At 42.5% G+C, this 24,520-nt stretch overlaps 1 protein-coding gene across 1 annotated transcript in view; it reads right to left on the reverse strand.

Annotated features, from left to right (window-relative positions):
- Window positions 1–24,520, reverse strand: part of MDN1 (midasin AAA ATPase 1) — a 455,945-nt gene that overhangs the window by 265,911 nt on the left and 165,514 nt on the right. Inside the window, 8 exon segments of the mRNA XM_073628928.1 lie at window positions 381–470; window positions 2,573–2,761; window positions 7,285–7,392; window positions 9,402–9,599; window positions 9,925–10,047; window positions 11,551–11,759; window positions 12,444–12,641; window positions 22,832–23,056. Of these exon segments, the coding sequence (XP_073485029.1) occupies window positions 381–470; window positions 2,573–2,761; window positions 7,285–7,392; window positions 9,402–9,599; window positions 9,925–10,047; window positions 11,551–11,759; window positions 12,444–12,641; window positions 22,832–23,056 (1,340 nt within the window).

Below are 24,520 nucleotides of genomic sequence, written 5' to 3' on the forward strand. Positions count from 1 at the left end.
ACGGGAGCGACGTCAAATGTCACTTCCGCCCAACGGCCTTAAAGGAATAAATTTATTTTATTGAAATAAAACATTTTTATTATTGCTTTTAAATGTAAATGTGAGATCTGAGGTCTTTTTGACCCCAGGTCTCACATTAGAGGTTTTGTCATGTTTTTTTTTCTATTACAAGGGATGTTTACACTCCTTGTAATAGGAATAAAAGTGAAGCAAATTTTCATCTAGAACAGGAAAGGTTATGTGAAATGAAAGTACCTGAACGGAGATTCTTTAAACATTTTAAAAAAGGTAAATACCTTTATTACCACAAAGCTAAAAACGTAGAATACCATCAGCGTAAAACATTACATTTGCCAAACGCTGGTATTGTTTTAGGTTACCTGCACAATCTGAGGTGTAATGTAAAACTGCCGAGTCCCCATGTAAGGAACATGATCCTGTCCAAACACTCGCTTGTACACAGAAATTACCTAATAAATTAAAGAATAAGAGCATTAGAAAGTAATGGCTAAACACACCATATCCTTGAACACTTATTATTAAAGGTCTTCAGGATAATCCACATCAGCCTGCTGGCTTAGAAAGATTACATCCGATAAGCCCCCCCCGCCCACAGACCCCCACAACCACCATGCAAGGGTTGAGGCCCTTGTCACCATCAACATGGGGACAAGGTGCTTTGGGAGGGCTACCCCAAAACACCCTCCCCATGTTGAGGGCATGTGGCCTGGTACGGTTCAGGAGGGGGGTTGCGCTCTCTTGTCCCCCCCCCTTGTTTCCTGCAGCCTGCCAGGATGCATGCTCAAATAAGGGTCTGGTATGGTCTGGTATGGATTTTTGGGGGACCTCCACGCCATTTTTAGGATATGGCTAAACACACCATATCCTTGAACACTTATTAAAGGTCTTCAGGATAATCCACATCAGCCTGCTGGCTTAGAAAGATTACATCCGATAAGCCCCCCCGCCCACAGACCCCCACAACCACCAAGCAAGGGTTGAGGCCCTTGTCACCATCAACATGGGGACAAGGTGCTTTGGGAGGGCTACCCAAAGCACCCTCCCCATGTTGAGGGCATGTGGCCTGGTACGGTTCAGGAGGGGGGGTTGCGCTCTCTTGTCCCCCCCCCCCTCGTTTCCTGCAGCCTGCCAGGATGCATGCTCAAATAAGGGTCTGGTATGGTATGGATTTTTGGGGGGACCTCCACGCCATTTTTTTTTTTTTTTTAATTTTGGAGCAGGGTTCCCCTTAAAAACCATACCATAGATTTTAAAGGAGACCCCCACGCCATTTTTAAAAAATTTTGGTGTGGGGTTCCCCTTTAAATCCATACCAGACCTGAAGGGCCTGGTATGGAATTTGGGGGGACCGCCTCGCAATTTTTTTTTTTAAATTTTGGTTCGAGGTTCCCCTTAATATTCATACCAGACCCAAAGGGACTTGTAATGGATTGGGGGGATCCCATGCCTTTTTTCAATGACTTCTGTATTGCCGGGACCGACAATCCATTATAGCCGCGAGTAGCTTTAAATTATTTTTTTTCCTTTAGAAATGTAATTTTGCTCTCAGACTGTTCTAAACACGGGAAACATGCGCCACTTTACAGGCATACCATAGACACCCCCCAGGCACAAAATTTAAAGGAATATTTCACTTTTATCATTTCACTTTAAGCATTATTAAAATCACTGCTCCTGAAAAAACGTCAGTTTTTAAAACTTTTTTTTGCATTGATATATGTCCCCTGAGGCAGGACACAGGTCCCCAAACACTTTTTATGACAATATCATGCATAGAAGCCTTTAAAATTAGCACTTTTGATTTCTCCCACAGACTTTTAAAGGGTGTTCCGTGGCTTTCAAATTTGCCGCGAACACCCCAAATTGTCTGCTATTCGGCGAACACCCGATGTTCAAGTCGAACATCGGGCTCATCCCTACCGCCCAGTACTGTCCTCCTGATTGGCTGAGACAAAGTAGTGATGCCATTGGCTCCCGCCGCTGTCAAAGTTTGTTAGCCAATTGAGAGAGGGGGGGCTGGACCGAACCAGGGGAATGTCTGGACACAGGGAGCGGTGATTCGGCTTGGGTGCCCCCATAGCAAGCTGCTTGCTATGGGGGCACTCGACAGGAGACACGAAAATGGACCAAGAAAAGGAGGATCTGGGCTACTTTGTGCAAAACGACCACACAGAGCAAGTATGTTTGTTATTTTTAGAGAAAAGAAAAACAAGATTTTATCACTTTAAGCTTTGATAACTGCATGTCCTAAGTCTGTCAGACAATGAAGGAGCTGTAGCAGACCAATTAGGGCAACTAACTCCTCTTGTTAGTGTGTTCCTTGTCAGCACATGCCACATTGGCTCAGTAGTAGCAGCTCTCCCTTTGCCAGACTGATTTAGTTTCTCTTTATTACTGGGGTCTGGTGTTCCTTAACTTTGTAGCCAAGTTTTACCATCAGACATTCTAATATTTTAAAAGAGTGTACTTATAACAGTGCAAAGTAAGATCAAACAGAAAACCAGTTAGTAACATTTACAAATGATGCTTTCATACTCCTGTGCGGACTAACCATTTGCCGGTCTTCTTTTGTTCTCATTCGTTCCCCATAGACCAAAAACACATGTTGAGATGGATTATAGCTTCCTGGTGAATGATCGTGAAGCATAAGTTGACACCAACGGAACAGATCCCTCAAGTTAAACTCCCAAGGTCCTCCTTTTTGACCCCATTTTCTCTTTGTCATTACTTCCAGGGCAACCTAAAAAAAGATTAGTACTGCAACTGATTTGGTCCAAACAAAATTATTGCTGCAACTATTCTGCCGCCTTTGTTTTTGACAATTTCTGTTGTCCTAATGTTCTCTACCATTTATGAAAAAACATACTGGGGTTGGATAAAAATACAGAAACACTACATAATTTGCAGGTGTGAAAGTGACGACATGTTTCTCGTTGAAAGCGGAAGTGATGTAACATTCTTTTGCTTCCGCTTTGTGATGAGACACCTAACAGGTGGAAAAGCCTCACTTTCATCACGCGCTGCTAGTAATACGGAGTCATGCCAGAGCTTACTAAAGGGCAAAAAAAAGGGCAAATTGTTGGTGCTCGCTTAGCCGATGCCTCTCTGACTGAGGTTGCCAATTTTCGAGTGTTACAAGGTACAGTATCAAAGGTTGTGACAGTATATACAGTTTCCGGGAAACCTTGGTCTGATAAGCATAAGCGATCAGGAAAAACAACAAACAATATACTGTGCTTGTGTACATGAACTGGCAAAAGCAGCAACAAATGTGAGGTATAAACACAACAATGAAACTGAGAAAATTGCGAGAAAAATTCTAAAACAAAAAAAAAAATCCAAACTGTACTAACAGTCCAAGTGACAAAAAAAATAAAAATATAAAGAGCAAAGCAGTGTGAAGTTCTGAATCAAGTGCTTGTATATGAACAATCCAAACAAATCCTCCACCATGTGACGTCACCAACACTGGATGTGCCCTTACCACAACAGATGGACCCTCTATTATGGAAGGTCAAAACCCCACTGAGGTGTATCAGCTGTAGTGTGTCCCCGGAGCCTGAAATGCAAATGATGTCCGTCTCACCAGCCGTCTGGCCCACACTCAGTTATGCCTCAAACACACAAACTTTCCTGTGGATTTTGTACAAAGGGCGTTGGCCATAAGTTTATATTGCATACACATGGCAGAACTTTTTCAGCCAACTTTCACCAAATCACGTGGTTTTTCAGCTTTTTACCACCACCCTTTGGTCAACTTCTGTATTGTTGTCTGATATTGTGTCAATCTCACCGATCCCAGCCAATGCCAGGCACTGTGTTTGGTATGAATCATGAGGGGGAACGCCGTGCCAAATTTTAATAAAAAAAAACGGCATGGGTTCCCCTCCAGGGGCATACCAGGCCCTTAGGTCTGGTATGGCTTTTAAGGGGAACACCCTACGCCGAAAAAAACGGCGTGGGACCCCCCAAAATCCATACCAGACCCTTATGCGAGCATGTAGCCCAGCCGGTCAAGAAAGGGGGTGGGGACGAGCGAGGCCCCCCCCCCCCCCCCCCCCGAGCCGTACCAGGCCGCATGCCCTCAACATGGGGGGGTGCATCGTACCCCTACCCATTCACCTAGGGAAAAAAGTGTTAATAAAAAAAAAAAAAAAAAAAAAACACTACACAGGTTTTTAAAGTAATTTATTAGACAGCTCCGGGGGTCTTCTTCCGACTTCGCCTCTCTCTCCGGCCTCTTCTCCCTTGACACGACGCTCTCTCCCGCTGTAATGCTGTGTGAGCGCTCCGCAATGAATTATATAGGTGGTGCCTCACCCCCTTATGACGTCACAGTCCCTGGGCATGCTGGGATTGTGACGTCATAAGGGGGTGTGGTCACCGGGTGATGTTGACCATGCCCCCTTATGACGTCACAGTCCCAGCATGCCCAGGGACTGTGACGTCATAAGGGGGCGGGGTCACCGCCTATATAAGACACCGCTAGCAAAAGAGCGGCAGAAGAACCGGACACCGGGAGAAGAGGCCGGAGAGAGCGGCGAAGTCCGAAGCAGACCCCCGAAGTCCGAAGCAGACCCCCGAAGTCCGAAGCAGACCCCCGAAGTCCGAAGCAGACCCCCGAAGTCCGAAGCAGACCCCCGAAGTCCGAAGCAGACCCCCGAAGTCCGAAGCAGACCCCCGAAGTCCGAAGCAGACCCCCGAAGTCCGAAGCAGACCCCCGAAGTCCGAAGCAGACCCCCGAAGTCCGAAGCAGACCCCCGAAGTCCGAAGCAGACCCCCGAAGTCCGAAGCAGACCCCCGAAGTCCGAAGCAGACCCCCGAAGTCCGAAGCAGACCCCCGAAGTCCGAAGCAGACCCCCGAAGTCCGAAGCAGACCCCCGAAGTCCGAAGCAGACCCCCGAAGTCCGAAGCAGACCCCCGAAGTCCGAAGCAGACCCCCGAAGTCCGAAGCAGACCCCCGAAGTCCGAAGCAGACCCCCGAAGTCCGAAGCAGACCCCCGAAGTCCGAAGCAGACCCCCGAAGTCCGAAGCAGACCCCCGAAGTCCGAAGCAGACCCCCGAAGTCCGAAGCAGACCCCCGAAGTCCGAAGCAGACCCCCGAAGTCCGAAGCAGACCCCCGAAGTCCGAAGCAGACCCCCGAAGTCCGAAGCAGACCCCCAGAGCTGTCTGATAAATTACTTTAAAAACATGTGTAGTGTTTTTTTTATTGACACTTTTTTTCCCTAGGTGAATAGGTAGGGGTACGATGCATCCCATACTCATCCACATAGGGTGAGGGGCCGGGATCTGGGGGCCCCCTTATTAAAGGGGGCACCCGGATTCAGATAAGCCACCCGCCCGCAGACCCCGACAACCAATGGCCAGGGTTGTCAGGAGGAGGCCCCTGTCCTCATCAGCATGGGGATAAGGTGCTTTGGGGTGGGGTGGGGCGCAGGGCACCCACCCCCCCATGTTGAGGGCATGTGGCCTGGTACGGCTCGGGGGGGGGGGGGGGGGGGGGGGGGGGGCTCGCTCGTCCCCACCCCCTTTCCTGACCGGCCTGCATGCTTGGATAAGGGTCTGGTATGGATTTTGGGGGGCCCTACGCGTTTTTACGGCGTAGGGGGTTCCCCTTAAAACCCATACCAGACCTAAAGGGCCTGGTATGCCTTCAGAGGGGAATCCCCTCTCGCGCTCTCTGCAATAGGAAAATGTGTTTTTCCTATTGCAGCGAGCGTGAGATGTACAGTACCCTGCCGCCGAGAACCAGCGCGATGGGATCGCGCTGGAAACATTATCGCGGCTGCGTACTGTAGTTTGTACAAAAGTCCGATGGTTTTGTGTACACACGATCCATCTGCTCCATCTGACTTTTGTTGCCGGAAAGTTTGTGCGTTCGCACAGACAACAAAAGTCCGATGAAAACAGAAAAAGTTTGTCCAATGGAGCGTACACACGGTCGGATGCTGCTCCAAAACAGCTAATTTGCTTGTTTGTTGTCAAAAAGTCCGATAGTGTGTACGGGCCTTAAGAATCATCCAGGCATCCTACAATAAAAAGACTTGCAGCAACTGCCAGACCAGTTTCATCATGATTGGACTTCTTCCGGGGAAAGAAGTCATCCAATTGTGACGAAACCGGTTGGGCAAGGATACACTGAGCAGTCATCGCAAGTCTTTTTATTATTGTGCTACAGGTTTTTATCCATTTTTAAGCACCATTATCCTCTGAATGCATTGCTCTTCCAATATACCCCAAGGGTTTTTACACTATTATTTGGAGCCCTCTATTTTTGGGTATTGCTGAGTGTCCGGATGATTCGTACTGAGTGTGGGACGGACAGCTAGAGAGACGGACATCTGCATTTCAGGCTCCCGGGGACACACTACAGCTGATGCACCACATTTTAGTTTTGACCTTCCAGAATAGAGGGTCCACCTGTTGTGGTAAGGACACATTCTGAACTTCAGTGTTGGTGACGTCACTCGTGGTAGATTCATTTGGATTGTTCATATACAAGCACTTGATTCAGAACCTCACACGGATTTGCGCTTTATGTTTAAATTTTTTTGTCACTGCAACTATTTTAGTACTTTTTTTTGTTATTTTAGAATTTTTAGCGCAACTTTCTCTGTTTCATTGATAAGCATAAGCGCAGTCGACGTGGTCAACTAACTGAAAGACAAATAAGGCCATTACACAGGATTGTGACCCAGATTTTTGCATGAAGAGTGATATCAGATTCCAATATTCACCAGTCAAGACTAGATTTGTCAATTCCCAGCTGAATTCAGGCAGTCTTGGATGCCAAAGGTGGTCCAACATCATATTAGGTAACAATTTCGTTCTTTTACCATACTGGTTTCCATAATTTTGTCCAACCCGTATATATATATATATTTATATCTCCACTTAACCATTCTTACATGAAAACTAGATTAAAATAGGTAAACAATGAACAGAGTAAAAAGGATTAAAAGCCATAATCCATACACAAACTACCGACGTGTCATGCAATTGCTGTATGTAGAAATCCATGTAAAATATATCAATCTAATCACATCTTAGTTTATCCTCCAATTAAAAAAAAAAAAGGAAGCATGATTCGCAGAGTTTAGGAAACGATTGAGACGCACTAGAGTTGATTACATTTTGTAAATTTACTTGGGCACCCACAAACACAAAGCGACACTGAAAGTCACCTCAAGGAAGAGGGTGTTCTAACACTGCATTAGCCAGTTTCCAAAGGAAAAAATAATAACCAAACTAGCTTGCTATACCTGGTTGTTGAAAGCAACCATTTTAGAAACAACAGTTTCACCCAAGGTGGGAAAGAGTGTATTGGCTATGAATTCCATATCACATGTTGAAAGTTGATCCACGAACACCTAAGAGGACAAAAATAAAAAAATTTGAATTAAAATCAATGCATTTTTTTTTCCCACAGATGAAAATAATTTCAAAAGAAATATTTTAATCACTTGCCATCCAGGCCAATTCTGGCACTCCGCTCCTACATGTAAAAATTATTTTTTTGCTAGAAAAATACTCAGAACCCCCAAACCTTATGTTTTTTTAGCAGAGACTCTAGGGAATAAAATGGCGGTCGCTGCAACTTTTTACGTTGCATGGTATTTGCGCAGCAATTTTTTTTGGAAAAAAACGTTTCATGAATTTAATAAACAAAAAACCAAAAAATACACACACACAAAGTAAGCCCGATTTTTCTGTAAAGTGTGAAAATTGATGTTACGCCAAGTAAATAGATAACCAATGTGTCACGCTTTAAAATTGCGCATGATTGTGGAACGGTGCCAAACTTCGGTGCTTAAAATTCTCCATAGGCAACGCTTTAAACTTTTTTACAGGTTACCGGTTTAGAGTTAGAGGCGGTCTTGCAATAGAATTGTTGCTCTTGCTCTAACGTTCGTTGCGATACCTTATGTCTGGATTGAACGCAGTTTACATATGTTTGCGCGACGTACGTATGCGTTCGCTTCTCCGTGCAAGCACGCAGGGACAGGGGCACTTAAAATTATTTATTTTTTTACACTTTCCCTTTAATTTTTTTTTTTTTTGATCACTTTTATTTTTATTACAAGGAATGTAAACATCCCTCGTAATAGGAGGGCATGACAGGTCCCCTTTATGGAGAGATCTGGGGTCAATAAGACCCCAGATCTCTCCATAAAGGGTCCATTTACGCCTCCTGGCGGGAAGTTGTTAAAATAAAAATACAAATTAACCATGTGTAGCTTTCAATAAAGGATAGGTTCGTCTTAACAAGGTACATCCATATTTAGGGTGTAACATGCAACATGTTTATGCGGACCCCACTCTCCTTTCCCCGGGACAGTGGACAGAGGTTCCTCTCACCTGCAGCTGGTCAATTTTAAAAAATCTGTGCGGCTGTATTATAGATATGGGTATTTTAGGAACTAGATACCCAGTCAAGATTTTTAAATCCAACTCAACAAAAAGTCAAACTACAATTTATGGTAAGCATATAAAGATTTGATTGCCTGATCTAAACTATTCATTATAATTAGGGTGCACAAAATGGGTTTTCTGGTGCTGAAACCGATACAGAAAATGAAAAATACACTAGGCCAAAAACCGAAACCCATACCGAAAATGACCGATACCGAAAATGACTGTTTTAAAAAAATATTTTTATATATTTTAAATAAAATGTATACATTTTTATATAACACATTGCTAATAGTATTAGCAAAATTTCCATGAGGTGCATCTCTAGCAGATATGATCCAGGAGATGGTCAGAGACTGGGGACGTGGTACAGGAGATCGATGCAACCCACCTGTGCCCCCAAGATGCAGCAGCCCGCCAGTGCCCGTCACGCAGCCCGCCAGTGCCCGTCACGCAGCCCGCCAGTGCCAGAATCAAAGTGGCTATCTCCATGTGTCACGGAGCTGCATTTGAATTGCCCAGGTCACAGTAACTAAGTCCAGCCTCCTGTAATCACGTCACACTGATTCAATGTCCCACCATTAGATCAGTGTGTCATCTGTCACAGGAGGAGGGACATTGTTACTGCGGTCTGTGCAGTTCAGCTCCATGACACACGGAGATCGCGGCGAGGAGGGAGGGAGGGGAGGAGAAGAGAGGAGAAGACTGTGGCGCACCGCCCCAGAAGGACACCAGGGACGGGGCCCCGTCCCATTTTCAGCGCCATTATCGGCGTGATTTCTCTTTCGGCAAAGTGCCAAAACCGCCATTTTGGGCCGATATGTTTCGGCCGCCAAAATTTTGGTGCATACCCAATTAGAATTTATTAAACTGAGTAGTCCAAATCCAGAGTTAAACAGCAGTCCTTAAATCCGGTCCCACAAACCTAAAGCTGTAATATAGGATGTAAGGCTTTGTAAGTACAAACCTGTGTAAACCTATTCAGAAAAGATCGCGGGAGTCCTTTTCGACCACCTCCTTGCCGGAAAGGGTTCTGGCAACCAAAGATCTTTGTTTTCTCATGTTGCACTTGAAATGCCATGCCTAGTTCTGGTATGTACACCTCAGACCGATGGTCAAAGCAAGCATTCAATCCTTCCAGTACCGGCTGAGAAGCAAGATTAAGCTGCGTGAAAAAGGACAGAAAACTGGTTCTAATTATAAGTCCCTTTTAGCAAACCTTAATGTTGTTATACAATTCGCAACTTTCTAAAATACTTTATATTAAAAAGCATATGTAAAATAAGATCACGCTTACATCAATTTAACTCCATGAAAACGAACAGGAAAGCAGAGAAAAAGTCACAAAAAAACATCACTGCATCTAGCAGATATTTCAGCATCTCAAAAGAGGTCAATGAAAAGTTATGCATTTTACTAAATATAAGCAAATCAATCGGTCTTAAAAGGCAACAAATGGGGGAATAAACGAACGCCAAAAAGTGACTTACTTCATCCAATACAATCCAGTGTCCAGCTTTTAAGGCTGACAGAAAAGGACCATCTCGCCAAGCAAACTCACCACCTTTGCCCCCTTCAATCGGTAAGTCAGTGCCAAATAAATCAGTCACATCCTTAGCAGCGAATCAATACCAGTAAAAAAAAAAAAAAAAAAAAAAAAAAAGAATGCAGCATTATTTATGTTGTGTGTTTGTGTCACATATAGGATTTCGCAGCATACGTTTTACAATTTACTTATTTTTTGATGCACAGTTATTTTCACGTTTCTTTTTAACCAAATGATACCATTCTAATACCCAATGCTAACAGGAATGTGTGTTTTGCTTACAAGAATAAACTGCAGAAAAAATATATATATATTTTCATCATGTTTCTTTGCTAAAAAGGCGTATGTTAGGCAATTACTTAAATGTTATGTGCTAAGGCAACTAAGGAAAAAAAAGTGATTATGAGTAAAGTGAGCCTTTTCTTTGCACGTGTAAAGTACAGCGAGATACACATGGAGCAAGACATATGCTTTTTCTATACCGGAGGAATTGAGTATTTCACTTCCTTCTCAAAGGCTGAACAGAGAGTGAAGCAAAGATGAGTGAGTACATGTTGCTCAAAAATGGGGAGCTAAGTGGACAGTTTACTTTGGGAAGGTTCACCGAGTCAAAAATTTATTTATGAATACCAAGATCTGAAATAGGCAAAGTTCGTTTTTAATAGTTTGTATTTGTTAGTTTGTATTTTTAATAGCACAGTGACTTGGTGTATTGAAAAATGAAACCCTCTGAGCCATGCTCTCTGTACACATTTCCTGTGCTATAATGTCAGTCTAATTGTAAAGTTTATTAAAACAGCAAACGGGGGGGGGGGGGGAGATGAATCAGATTACCGTATTTAATCGGCGTATAACACGCACCCCAATTTTAAGAGGGAAGTTTATGGAATTTTTTTTTTTTTTTTTTTTTTACACAGCCCCCCACCTCTGCACAGCCCCAACCTCTGCACTCCCTGGAGACCTCCAGTCTCCTGGGACAGCACTGGCAGCATGCTCTACAGTTAAAAAAAAAAAAAAAAAAAATCACTTCCAGCCCCTTCTACACTGCTCCTCCTGTGTCAGTGTCATTGTAAAACTAAGCTTCTAAATACCTCAATAGTTTATTTTTTACTGACCTGGTAACATGACTGCTCTCCTTTGACGTTTTCTAAATGGTCATATGACTGCTCTCCACCAATCTAAAGCTACACTCCGAGGAAGAGGAGCTGGAGGAGAGCAGCCAGAGGTATTTAAAAAGCTTTGTTTTACGACAATGACACAGGAGAAGTAGTGTAGGACAAGGAGCTGGCAAGTGATTTATTCTCAACTTTAGACTATGCAGAAAGCACTATCCCAGGGCTAGCAGAATGTGGAGCCAGGAGGATGTGTGGCTCCCGGGGCAGACGGCCCAATCCCCCCCCCCCACTGGTAAAAGAAACTATATTGCAGGCACGGTTTACCCTCTATTTTCAGGGAGAAAAAAAATGTGTGTTATACGCCAATGGGGTAGTTAAAACCTTTAATGAATTTAATTCAGATTAAAATTTTGCTAAACTTAGTAACTTTTAAACAAAGAAAACCAGAACTGTACCGTTTGTTCAGAAAGGTTAATTCGCACAAGATGGTTTCCAGATACTTTGGCCAATGCAGCTACAAGACTAGTCTTGCCAACACCTGGTGACCCCTCCAACAGAATGGGCTTCTGTAGTTGCAGGGCTCGCAATAGTCTCTGAGCATTCATTGAAGTGGTTTGAGAATCAAGTGCATAATTGCCCAAATCTTCTCCTTCAAAATTAGGACCTGAAAAATGACCAACACATTACACACGTTAACAGTAGAAGAATTTTGTTCCCATACTTGTCTACGGCTGGCCACAGAGTGGTTGATATCTCAAGAGCAATGGGCGAGATACGTTTGGCTGTCCTGTTACATAATACCAAAGAGTATTGGTAATTGAAACAGCTGGGACCACTAAGGCATCCTTTTTCAATTGCCTGAACACTTTCAGGTAAATTTGCCTAATCTGTAGAGAATCAAATAATTTAGCACTACAAGGATTCACTATTAATTTATTGTAGAACTCCCAACAAATTGGAGAACTGCACATTTTTAGGGTAATCAGACTGCCAAATGATCAATTCACTCATCACTTCCTTACAGCTAGGCATGCTATAATCTTCTACCAGATTTTGCTGGTATACAAATAAAAGCAATGCATAAGAGGTTAGTTTCCTTTACTGCTCAAAGATTTTCCAGTACATATGAAAATTACTGACAGCGAATGCTTTGAACCATAATAAGCACTCATCCCCATCCAGCAAATCCTACACAACTCAATATTTGATTCTCAATCAGCTACGTCATTAGTATCCATTAATATGTGTATAACCAATAAAAATATATAACCAGTAGTCACTTCCAAAGCATTCAAATACACAATTATAATCAATTTTTGCACTGCAATGTATGAAACCGGTTACTTACCTCGAGGGATATAAAAAGGGTGGATTCCAAAAGAGTCGCCAAGCCAACTAATTTTTCGCTCCTTGGACTTCTCATACATGTGAAGCTCTGACAACACATCTTCATTAATCTCCATGACAGAAGTAAGCTGGTCATGCAAAAAACGCATACACTTTTGTCTGGCTGACACAGCAGCCTCAGCAGAGCAAAATGTAGTACCTGAAAAAACATGAGGAAATATTGTTACCTTACACAATATGGCTAAATAATATTCTAACAGAAAATTGTGTTAACCTTATCACACTTGAAGCTGCACCATGCTACAACACAAAAACTGCTAGAGTAAAATGTTTGCTTACATATTTAAAGCCTTTTCAAATTTATTTGGTGTGTGTGTATTGGATGAGGAGAAAGGGATGGGAGGAAAATATCCTCACCGACGAGACCACCTTGTGTAGAAAAGGTCTTGGTCTCAAGACCAGCTTGTCTCTTCGCAAAACAAGTAAAGGTCCTTTACAAAAAAGGTGTGTTTTTGAGCTGGTAACCCCAACAGACATAAAAGGCCACCAGGAAGACAATCTTACAAGTGAGGTCTCCCAAAGGGCTCGAACTGCCCCAAAGCGGAGGTTCTCTTGAGCACAGAGAGTACTAGGATGAAATCCCAAGGTGACACACACGGTCAATTTGGGGGATTTATATGAGCAAATCCCTCAAGAGTCCTAATTAAAGATTGCGAAGCATGAGGTTTCTAGAAGAGAATGGACAAAACATTTTTCAAAACCTTTTCCATTGATTGAAAAAAAGCCAAAATTTAGTGGGGCAGTGTAATTGCAGCTGTGGGAGTAATTTTTTTTTATGCCAAGGTGGGGCATAACAGAGTCAGAGGTACCCTGATCCTTTAGCACCTGGATTTTCAACAGCCATGCTGTTAAAGGCAGCAACTGAGGGTGTATGTATTATGCCCTTCAGGGCTATTCGTAAAAAAACTGTGCAGGATGACTTTTGCACATTTTCTGAAACTGCTTTTATGGTTTCATCTTCACATGTATGTGGTGGGATTGTGTTTTCACTAGCACTGGGATTTTTTGGATTTCATTTAGGATTATCCATGGGAATTTTACCTAGGCGCTTTTTAGGAAAAAAGTTTTGATTGGGTAGCACAGAGTTCTATTGAAAGCCAGAGGATCCCCAGTCCTGGCAACAAATCTGCTGTTTGTTGTTAAACCTGGAGGCCAGGATATCCACATCTTTTTAACCTCCCACACACACATCATTAACAGAGATTCTGGAAGATCTAAGGATGATGTGATCACTCCTAGGTCTAGGAGTTGGTGGGTTAGAAGCCTGCCAACTGCCCACACTAGGGATGTGAATGGCAGAGAGCTGGAAGGTGAATTTCCACCCAGGAGAGTAGCCAATCATTTCTCTTAGGGCAGTTCCACTTCTGGTGCCCCATGATCGTTTATTTTGGCCATTACATATAGTTACATAGTCAGGTTGAAAAAAAGACAGGTCCAACCAGTTAAAAAATAAATACAATCCCATACCCTCAGCTGATTCAGAGGAAGGCAAAAAAACAGCAAGCAAAGCATGCTCCAATGTGCTACAGCAGGGGAAAAAAAATCCTTCCTGATCCGTCGAGAGGCAATCGGCTTTTCCCTGGATCAACTTTACCTATAGATGTCAGTACCCAGTTATAATTTTATTATGTACATTAAGGAAAGAATCCAGGCCTTTTTTTTAAAGCAATCTACTGAGCAGGCCAAAACCACCTCTGGAGGGAGTCAATTCCACATTTTCACAGCTCTTACTGTGAAGAAACCTTTCCATATTTGGAGATTAAATCTTTTTTCCTCTATGTGTAAAGAGACCCCCTTGTCCTCTGTGATGATCTTAAAGTGAATAACTAAACACCAAGTTGACTATATGGACCACTTATGTATTTGTATATGTCGATCATATCCCCCTTAAACTCCTCTTTTCAAGAGAGAATCAATTCAGTTCCACTATTCTTTACTCATAGCTGAGCTCCTCCATGCCTCTTATCAGTTTGGTTGCCCTTCTCTGCACTTTCTCCAGTTCCCCGATATCCTTGAGAACCGTTGCCCAAAACAGAAATGCACATTCCAGATTAGGCCTTACTTATGATTTGTACAAGGGCAAAACGATCTCTCGCTCTCTGGAGTCCATACCTCTCAATACAAAGGACTTTGCTGGCTTTGGAAACTGCAGCTTGGCATTGCATGCTATTAAGCTTATGATCTACCAATACCCCCAGATCCTTCTCCACTATGGATTCCCCCAGTTGTACTAACCCCTAGGGATGTATGATGCATGCATATTGTTAAACCCCAAGTGCATAACTTTACATTCTCAACATTAAACCTCATTTGCCACTTAGTTGCCCAATTAGACAAAGCATTGAGGTCAGCTTGTAAATTGGAGACATCCTGTAAGGACGTTATTCCACTGCATAGCTTGGTGTCATCTGCAAAGACAAAAATTGTACTTTTAATCCCAGACCCTATATCATTTATAAAGATTTTAAAAACTAGGTACTAGGTAAAGACTTTGATCCCTTTTTAAACATGGGCACCACATTGGCCCTATGCCAATCCAGTGGTACCATTCCAGTCATTAATGAGTCACTAAAAATTAGAAACAATGGCTTTGAAATGACAGGGCTCAATTCTTTTAGGATCTGTGGGTGTATGCCATCTGGTCCAGGAGCTTTATCCACCTTTATTCTGTCTAAATATTTCTGGAAAACATCACTTTTGAGCCATTGTGAATAATTTGGGGCTGTGTCAATACCATCCCCATTGTGGACATAAGCTCCCCCATGCTCCTTCGTATACACAGAGCTAAAGAAGGTATTTTATAAGTTTACCTTCTCTCTGTCCTTAGTCACCCACTCTAGTTTTGTAAAGGGCCTACATGCTCAGACCTGACCTTTTTATTGTTAATATAGCTGAAGAATTTTTTGGGGTTTGTCCTGTCTTTTGCAATCTGCCATTCGTTTAAAATTTTTGCATCCTTGATTTCCCTTTTACATATTCTGTTATATTCTTTGTAGCATTAAAACGATGATAGTGTTCCTTCATTTTTATTTTTTTTTAAAGTTAACTACTTATTTATAGCCATTTTAAACTTTTTCAGTGAGCCACATAGGTTTTATTTTTAGCCTTTTACCATAGGTTCACACCTATGCGTTTAGTGCGTTTTGAAGTTTGCAGAAACGCACTACAGTCCATTTAACATGGTTTCCTATGGTACAAGTTCACAACTATGCGTTTTGCGGACAGTGCGTTGTTGGAAAAGGTAAGACTTCAATAGAACCGCACTAGAAACGCAAGTGTTGTGTTTGTGTTGCGATTTTTATTTTAACATTGTGTATAGCTGGTTGCTAAGCAGGGAGCCGGGAAGCCAGACAACGCGTCCTTAACAACCGATGAGTCATTACCCGCTGACAGCTGAATTAAATAAATTGCTGGCAAAAAAAAAAAAAAGAAAATGGTGTGGGTCCCCCCAAAATCCATACCAGACCGTTTTCCGAGCATGCTGCCTGGCATGTCAGGAAAGGGAGGGGATGAGTGAGCACCCCCCCACGACCCATACCAGGCCTCATGTCCTCAACAATGGAGGTTGTGTGGGGTTGTGTTGTCGCGCGCTGTGCGGCATCTCTTATATAGCCATAGGGCGTGGTCATTGGATATTACCCGGAAAGGCCGCCCCGGACTCTCTGGGTGACTGTCTGATGGCCACGCCCCATGACTATATAAGAGATGCCGCACAGCGGGTGAAAACACAAATGGAGGAAGTCAGCCACAGAAGAAGAGCGGTAACTGATGGCTCGGGGAGAAGACAGCTAAGAGATAATTTATTAATAAAGGACTTGTCAAAAACTTTTTTAATTGCTTTTTTTTTTTTTTTTTTTTTTTTTTTAGGTGAATGGGTAAGGATACCCCACCCTCCCATGTTGAGGGCATGCATCCTGGTATTGTTCAGGAGGGGGGTGGGGGCGCTCCCTCGTCCCCTCCCTTTCCAGACCTGCCAGGCAGCATGCTCGGATAAGGGTCTGCGCCATGGATTTTGGGTGGGGACCCTAATCCATTTTTGAAAAAAATCCATACTAGACCTGAAGGGCCTGGTATAGACCGGGGGGGGTCAAAATCTCCTGCTACTGTGACTTGGATGGAAAATTTGCTCACTTAGGCCCCTTTCACACAATCGGACTGTCTATGTCATCCGTCAACAGATGACAAAGCATTCCTATGGGCAAATGGATAACCATCCGTTAACCTCTGCTTCTGATCTTGTCAGTTTTTTTGAACGTACAAGGCTATGTTGAGATCCGTGAAAACTGATAATGGGCGTTATAACAGCTCTATATAGAGCTGAAGATATGTTTTCTGGTCTATAATTTTAGATGTTTTATGGGTTTTAAAGATTTAATTAAAAAAATATATATAAATATATATGCTTTGTGCAGTACCACGATAGCCTCAAACTACTTCCTTCTCTAATATTCACTAGTGAATTGAAAATTGCATTTTAGGTTAGCCTGTAAAATAATTTTTCTTAGAGTGAATTACAGGACATATTTTAGCAGTGTGATTTAGGTGATTTTCTTCTGGTTCTTGTGTTTTCTTTTCAAATAAGATGGCTACAGCATTTTAAGTGTCACATTTTTTTTACTGACTTTTTTAACTTTTTTGCTGACATTTCATACGATATCAAGACCCTTTCGCTACATGACAAAATTGGATCTTCTTTATCTGCTATACAATGCTGTACTGCTGTGTTTGGTTTGTTTCCGTGTTGAAACTCAATAAAAAAATTACCCTTAAAAAAAAAAAAAAAAAAAAAAAAAAAAAGACAGGACAGAGAACTTTACATTCATGACTATGCTGCAACCTTCAAGTGAATGGCCACTGGCCTAAAAAAAATTAGGAGTCCTTGGACAAGAAATAACCCCAACCAGCTAAGCCAATTCTCCATTAAGAGGGAAGACATGACAGGCAAGAGGGCAGAACCTCCAACATATTATGTGCTCCAGGAAACAGTTAAACAAAAGACCCTCATTACTTAATCATACATCACAGGGCAGAGAGGACTTCATATACATGACTGGGATGTCCCAAAGCACTGAACCTGTGGGGTGAGCAACACAGCAACAAGGTCAACCGCCCAAAACAGAACAGGAAGAAACCCCACTAACAAAGCCACCTTGCAAGACATTTCGCTGAAACTGCCATCCACCAAGGTTTGAACATTTTGAACCTTGTAAATGTGTGAAGACAGGACCAGGAAGCAGTCATACAAACTTGCAAAACATAATCATGATGCTGAATCACCCAGGATGCACTGACAATGCCGGTGGAATAAGCCTTGACCAGTAAAGAAGGACCCTTGCCCTTGATGCCACAGGCCTGAGAAATGAGCTGACGAATCCACCTAGAAATAGTTGATAAAGTAGCCTGACCCTTGCGAGTATCTGCAAGAACAAAACAGAGAATCTGACAATAGAAATGAATGTGTAGACTTCAGATAAACTTGAATATCCAAGGAAAAAAAGCATGTCTTTAGGGTGGTTAGGATTAGGGCAAAAAGATGGCAACACAGTGCCTTGATTCAGGAGGGGCAAAGAAACCACATTAGGTAACTCCACCTTATCCTGGGGTGGAAAACCAGGAAAAAAAAGTTCCTTGCAGGAAAGCGCAGCCAACTCAAACTAAAAACAGTAATAGGAATTAAAAAAAGACCATCATAAGTGAGGAGCAACAAGAGAATCTCTCGGGGAGGATTTAAAGTAGAAAACTACAAACTTCCAAGACCTACTCCAGGACCGATCTACACACTTGCTAAAATAAAGTATGATTATACCCCTACATAAAACACAATAAAAGTGTTTTCTGTTTTTTTTAATAGGAAATTTGCTTTTAGAGATCGCTTTTATTTACCAAGATATCGTCATTCTACCCAGATTTCAATTCTTACCCTCTGGCACAGGCGGGAGGATTCAATGTAGGGGCGCACATCACAGCCCATCTTTCATTCCCCATGCAGTAAAGAGAAATTTTGAGTTGCTTATAAATTCCTTATCTTGGAGTACAGCACAGACATGTTTAAGAAGCAGAATGGGCAAGGCCAACATATGTCCTTTGATGGTATCCAAGGCCAGATAGTGGTAGTCAGGGCTAGAAGAGACTGGATAATGAATAGTATTCATCCCACAGAATACTTCCTAGGATGGAACTTCCTAGCCTCACATCAAGCAAAGATGTATTTTCAGATGTGATGTTAAATATTGCGTGAAGTCAACTTCCTAGCCTTCAAGGAGGGTAGAAAGAACCAAATTCGATAAGTATCTGTCCCTCACTACCTGGGCTTCAAAAGCCATGCTGTTAAAGTCAGCGACCATAAAGCAGGTGGTTGACTGGCCCTTGGGACAGAATTCAGTACAATCCAAACATACCCCCACAGAGAGTGTGCATAGTTCAGGTACCATGTCCTCCTGAGCCACGTCTATGCAGGGAGAATCAACAGAATGCCCTTCATCTTGATCCTGAGAAACAGACAAGGAAGAAGCTGAAGAGGCAGGAAAATGTATATTGTGGGGAACTAATTCCAGAGAAACCCCACCCAAGCATCCAATGAGAAGGTCCAGGTGTCCCTGGACCAGACAAACCTATCCAGTTTGTTGCTGAAACTGGATGCCAGAAGATCTACATTCAGTGTTCCCTTCCTGCAACAAAGGGCATGAAACGCTTCTGAATGAAGAGCCAATTCCCCCTTATGCAGATGCTGATTAAGTCCTCCTTTTAATTTTCCAAGCCTGGGATGTGGACAGGTCTGAAACATGTAGCCTTGCACAAGAGGGTCAAGTTCACTTCCTTTTGAATACTGTGATTTCTAGTGCCTCCCTAGAGGGGTCCAGCACTGAAGCGACATCTGAATTACCCTCAGATTCTAAGATATTGATAGGAAGGAAGGCTTCAAACAGCCAAGCCTCCTGCGCCAGTAAGGAATCTAGAACTCCGCCCAAGGGGCTGACGTCAGTCATAACTTTCCACATCAAGGGTTATTCCTGCTTCCAGCGCTGGGTTGAAAATCCACCAAGCCAGGGAAAGCCTGGTCTTGCAGGTCAGACATATGGGACAGTCCAAAGATAGAGTGTTTGTCCCATGCTGCTACAATTTTGTGTTGCAGCAGTCTGGAGTGAAACAGGAAATACGGCACTGTCTAGAAGGAGGCCATCAGGCACAAACCCGAGGGCTAAACCTTAGATCAAAGAGAGAGATGGCAGTTTTTCAAAGGGTGGGTAGTTTGGCCAAACAAAAATCTGAAGAGTCTGCAATGTCTCAGACATTTGGTGACAGGGATAGAGAGGACTGATCCTTTAGTAATATTGTCCAGGTATCCCACAATGTGTATCCCTTGGGAATGGAGCAGAACAAGTGTCAGTGCAAGCACTGTAGTGGAAACTCAGGGGACCATGGACAGAAAAGGCAAATTGCAAATGCTGAAAGCCCAGCACAAAACATAGATGGGCACTGATGAGGAGGAAACATTGGACAGTCCAAGCATCCCAGAAATCTACTGCAGTCAGAAAATCCCCTAAAAAGGAGGGAAATAATGACGGACCTGGCCAATTCAATGTGGAACTTTTGATCCTGCAGGAACAAATTTAGAATTTGCAGATCCAAAATGGGCTGGGACCCTCCATTTGATTGGAAACCGAACAGGTTTGAGTAGAAACCTTGAAAGTGTTCCTTTTTCGTGACAAAAGCAACAGCCCCCTGTGAGAGGAGCTGCTGAACAGGAGAAGATTATTTTCCTGACAGAAGAAGAAGAGGCAAATTTTAAAGCATGAAGCAGACAGTGTTAAACTCCAGCTTTAAGGCCCTGGGAATAACATGCCGGGGGACCAAAAGGCTGAAAGGTTTCTCCCACTTGGCTGGCTTGGAAGACCATGACTTTCAACAAACAGTAGTTTCAACTTTGGAGCTGGATGCCTGAGAGGGACAAAAGAACATTTTCCTAGCCTCAGAAGTAGAAAGTCAACCCGCAGAGGTAAAAGTCATCTTTTTTGGCGGTAGAAGACTATGCTTACCTCCTGTGAACTCATTGACCTACTCGTCCAAGAAGAGAGCAAACAGTCATTCACCTTCAAAGAGCAGATGCTCCAAGTGCTTTTTGCACAGAAGTTCTGCTAACTAGCATTTAAGCCAAATACTCCTTCACATATGTAGAGAAAATGGCTCTGCGTAAGGCAACAGGTAAAAGGCCTATTTATCCATTAAGACGGAGGGTCTCAGGCCATTTGCTTAGACCAGATAGCAAGGTTCTGGCAAATGGCCATCAAAGCATAGACTATCTCCTCTGTAGACAATGTGTTTGCAGCCAAGGCAAAGTCAGACCTGACCCAGGTGGTGAAACTGAAGGGGCACGTTTGTGACCCCTACTAGCTACAACTTTCAAAAGGACCAAAAATCTGCCACAATAAAGCTTTTAAGAATTAAACAGGATCTATAAATGAAGAGAACAGACCGGGTTCTAGGCTGACTGACCATTAATCCATATGTAATAAACATTATTTATAATATATGAGAAATGGAGGATAGAAGTGTAGCTGTTCTTACTTTAAAATGTTCCAGACCCTCTAAGTGCGTGAGGGATTCCCAAAATTGGTGCAAAAGTGCTTTTAAAAAGTGCAAATGTGCAACAAAGTGGCAGTGTTGATGTCTAAATTTAACAGAAATGGTAAACCAAAAAAAAAAAAAAAAAAAAAACAAAAAACTCAACACTGACCAGCATCCACACTGATTGTAATGCTGTGTAGTAGTATAGTGTGAGCCTCCTGGTCAGAGGACCACCCTCTAATACTAATGCTAGTGAAAAACTAACCTTAGAAAGCATAAGTACATAAAAAAAGGAAAAAAAATGTATATACTCCTGTGCAAAAATTACAAAATGACCAATGTAAATACTGTAACGCTAAACCCAGCGTGCATATAAAGTCTTTAAATGCTGGTGTATTACAAAGTCCAAAATAAAGTGACAAAGTGCTCCTGTAAATTGTTATTCAGTGTTTCTTAGAAAAGGTGCCCAATAGGAAACGCACTCACCGCTATTATTCACCCCACAAGGAGGTATTCCACTTTCACAGTATAAGCCACTGTGTAGCATACGGGATAGGAAAACCTGTTGTCCTTTATCTGCAAATGCTTCTGTGTCATGGGCTGCTTTAAATGTCCGCTTACTTAGTTCAGCCTGACTAATGCTAGAGAGATTAATATAGTCTTCTCAACCTGCGCCGCAACATGAGATGCTAGCCGCAAGGAGATCACTCACACCGCAGACATGGAAGCATTTGCAGATACAGGACAACACAGGATACAGGACGCTGGGCTTAGCATTACAGTGTTTACATTGGTCATTATGTAATTTTTGCACAGGAATATATACATTTTTTTCCTTTTTTTGTATGTAATTATGCTTTCTGAGGTTAGAGTTTTTCATTAGTATTAGAGGGTGGGCCTCTTACCAGGAGGCTCACACTATACCACTAAACAGCAGTACATCACAGTGTGGATGCTGGTCAGTGTTTTAGAGTTTGTGTTTTTTTTACCATTTCTGTTAAATTTAGACATCAACACTGCCAGTTTGTTGCACATTTGCACTTGCCAATTTTGGGAATCCCTCACACCATTCTATTTCACCCTAGGGTGAATTCATTGATAGAGGATGCAGTTCTTTAAACGTTGTATTCTCTCACCATGAGCGCGGGAGTCCACACTATATATATATATATATATATATATATATATATATATATATATATATATATATATATATATATATATATACATATACACACACACATACATATACACACATATACCCCTACCTTTTTTTAAAGCTCATATTATATACTCAATTCCACTCACATGTACTGGGTTAGGTTAATATACAATAACACATTCAAAATAAAACTTTGGAACACTATTCTCTTAATCAGTAATCTAAAGCAGAACAAAAATAAGATTACAGAATTTAAAAGATTAAGCAAAGTGAAGTTCAACATTTCTCTTGATGCATATTACAGATCATATATCTGGTGGTTTTCACTGTTAATTTATGACGACATTTTATAATTTAAATTACGGTAGTACTTTTCATCATATAATTCTGAAATTATGTTTGCGAGGATTTACATCACTGACCATGTTCGAAATGTTCCAAATGTATTTAAATATTTAATGGTGTGTTTTTTGCTTTGACAGTTGACTAGAAGGGGATATTGCTATTGTAAACCTATAATGCTTGCAACAAAAAAAAAAAAAAAGTATACGTAACATATGTTATTTAAGAGCTAACAACTATGCAAACCAGGCAACACTCACCTGAACCTATGCCATCAACGTACACCAAACATGCAGCATGTATAAAAGCCATAACGGCATTAAGAGTTGTCCCAACATCTTCTTTAACTGACATATCATCTGCCGTGACATTGATAAAATTCACCCAGGAAAGTATGTCTCGAATACTAAGTATGCAACGGCGACCAAATTCTTGGTTGATTAGCCATTCAATGAAATCCATAATCAGTTCAGCTATACCACCATCTGCAATATATGAGTAATTCACAGATCTTTATTACTACAAAATGGTTCGTCTTAGGAGGCGTTTCTGGCTCAAAGCTGAACGCAGAAAATAAAATGGGCTATAAAATCACACATGCAAGAACACAATCTTTCCGAGTCAACTACAAACACTGATCATTTCAAACTTATCACATTTTAACCACTTCAGCCCCAGAAGGATTTACCCCCTTAATGACCAAGCCATTTTTACAGCACTGTGTTACTTTAGTTGACGATTGCGCAGTCATGCAGCGCTGTACCCAAATAAAATGGATGTCCTTTTTTCCCCCCAAATAGAGCTTTCTTTTGGTGGTATTTGATCACCTCTACGCTTTTCATTTTTTGTTAATTTTTTTCATTTTCATTTTTACTAAAAAAACAAGCCCAATTTAAAAAAAAAAAAAAAAATCAAAGAATCTAAATTCATCAATTTAGGCCAATTTGAGATTTTTAGCAGGACTGCGACATTGCGGTGGACAGATCAGACACCTAACCGAAATGTGACACTTTTTTGGGGAACCAATGACATGATTACAGTGATTAGTGCTAAAAATATGCACTGACATTGTACTAATGGCACTGGCAGAGAAGGGGTTATCAGGGGAGATCAAGGGGTTAAAGGTGTTCCCTGGGTGTGTTTACTAACTGTATGGGGATGGGCTGCCTAGGACAACACACAGATCTGTCTTCCTGCATAGCAGAAAGACACGATTCTCTGTGTCATCCCCAGACAGAACAGAGATCTGCGTTGTTTAATTTGGCAGATCCCCATTCTGTGTCTGCGGGGAACGATCGTGGGCGGCTGAGAGTCCGCCAGAGCAGCTGATCGGCTCTCCCGCCGGCCAATCGGCGCGCGCACGCCCACAGAAAGCTGCGTATGAGCCCGAAGTACACCTACGACGATTTGTGCAGCCGAGCCAACTGCCGCAGTTCAACTGTGGCTGGTCGGCAAGCGGTTAAAATCTTCACGTTCTAATTATTCTGTGTATAGACATTATCCCTTTCACTGCTATGTCTACATGATGTACAGACCTATAAAATCACTTCTAGCAGGTCAGTACGCCTTATGGACAAGACATTCTGCTATAAGCTCATGGTCACTTCAGTAACCATAAATGTATATGAGAACTACTCAGACTCTGCTAAAAACAAAAGCAGCTAACAAGCCGAGCTAGTCACCCCCCCGGTGAGAGAGGCCAGTACAAGGATTGGGGGAAAGTGGGGTTTGGGTCTTTTTGGATAGTTAAATGCCCTTTGCAGCTCCCCTGCAGCTGCCGGCTTCTCCTACTCTGTCACCAGCTTCAGGTGCTGCAGAGGAGCCACAGAGGGATTTAACTATTAAACTAGATTACCATCCACTGTTTAGACTACCCCCCTACCCTCACACAGGTTCCCTAGCATCCAATGCCTGCAGCGCTGCTGGCCATCTTCCCCTCCCCCCCTGCA

The sequence above is a fragment of the Aquarana catesbeiana genome, linkage group LG04 (assembly GCF_042186555.1).
Source record: "Aquarana catesbeiana isolate 2022-GZ linkage group LG04, ASM4218655v1, whole genome shotgun sequence".
Taxonomy (NCBI): Eukaryota; Metazoa; Chordata; class Amphibia; order Anura; family Ranidae; genus Aquarana; species Aquarana catesbeiana.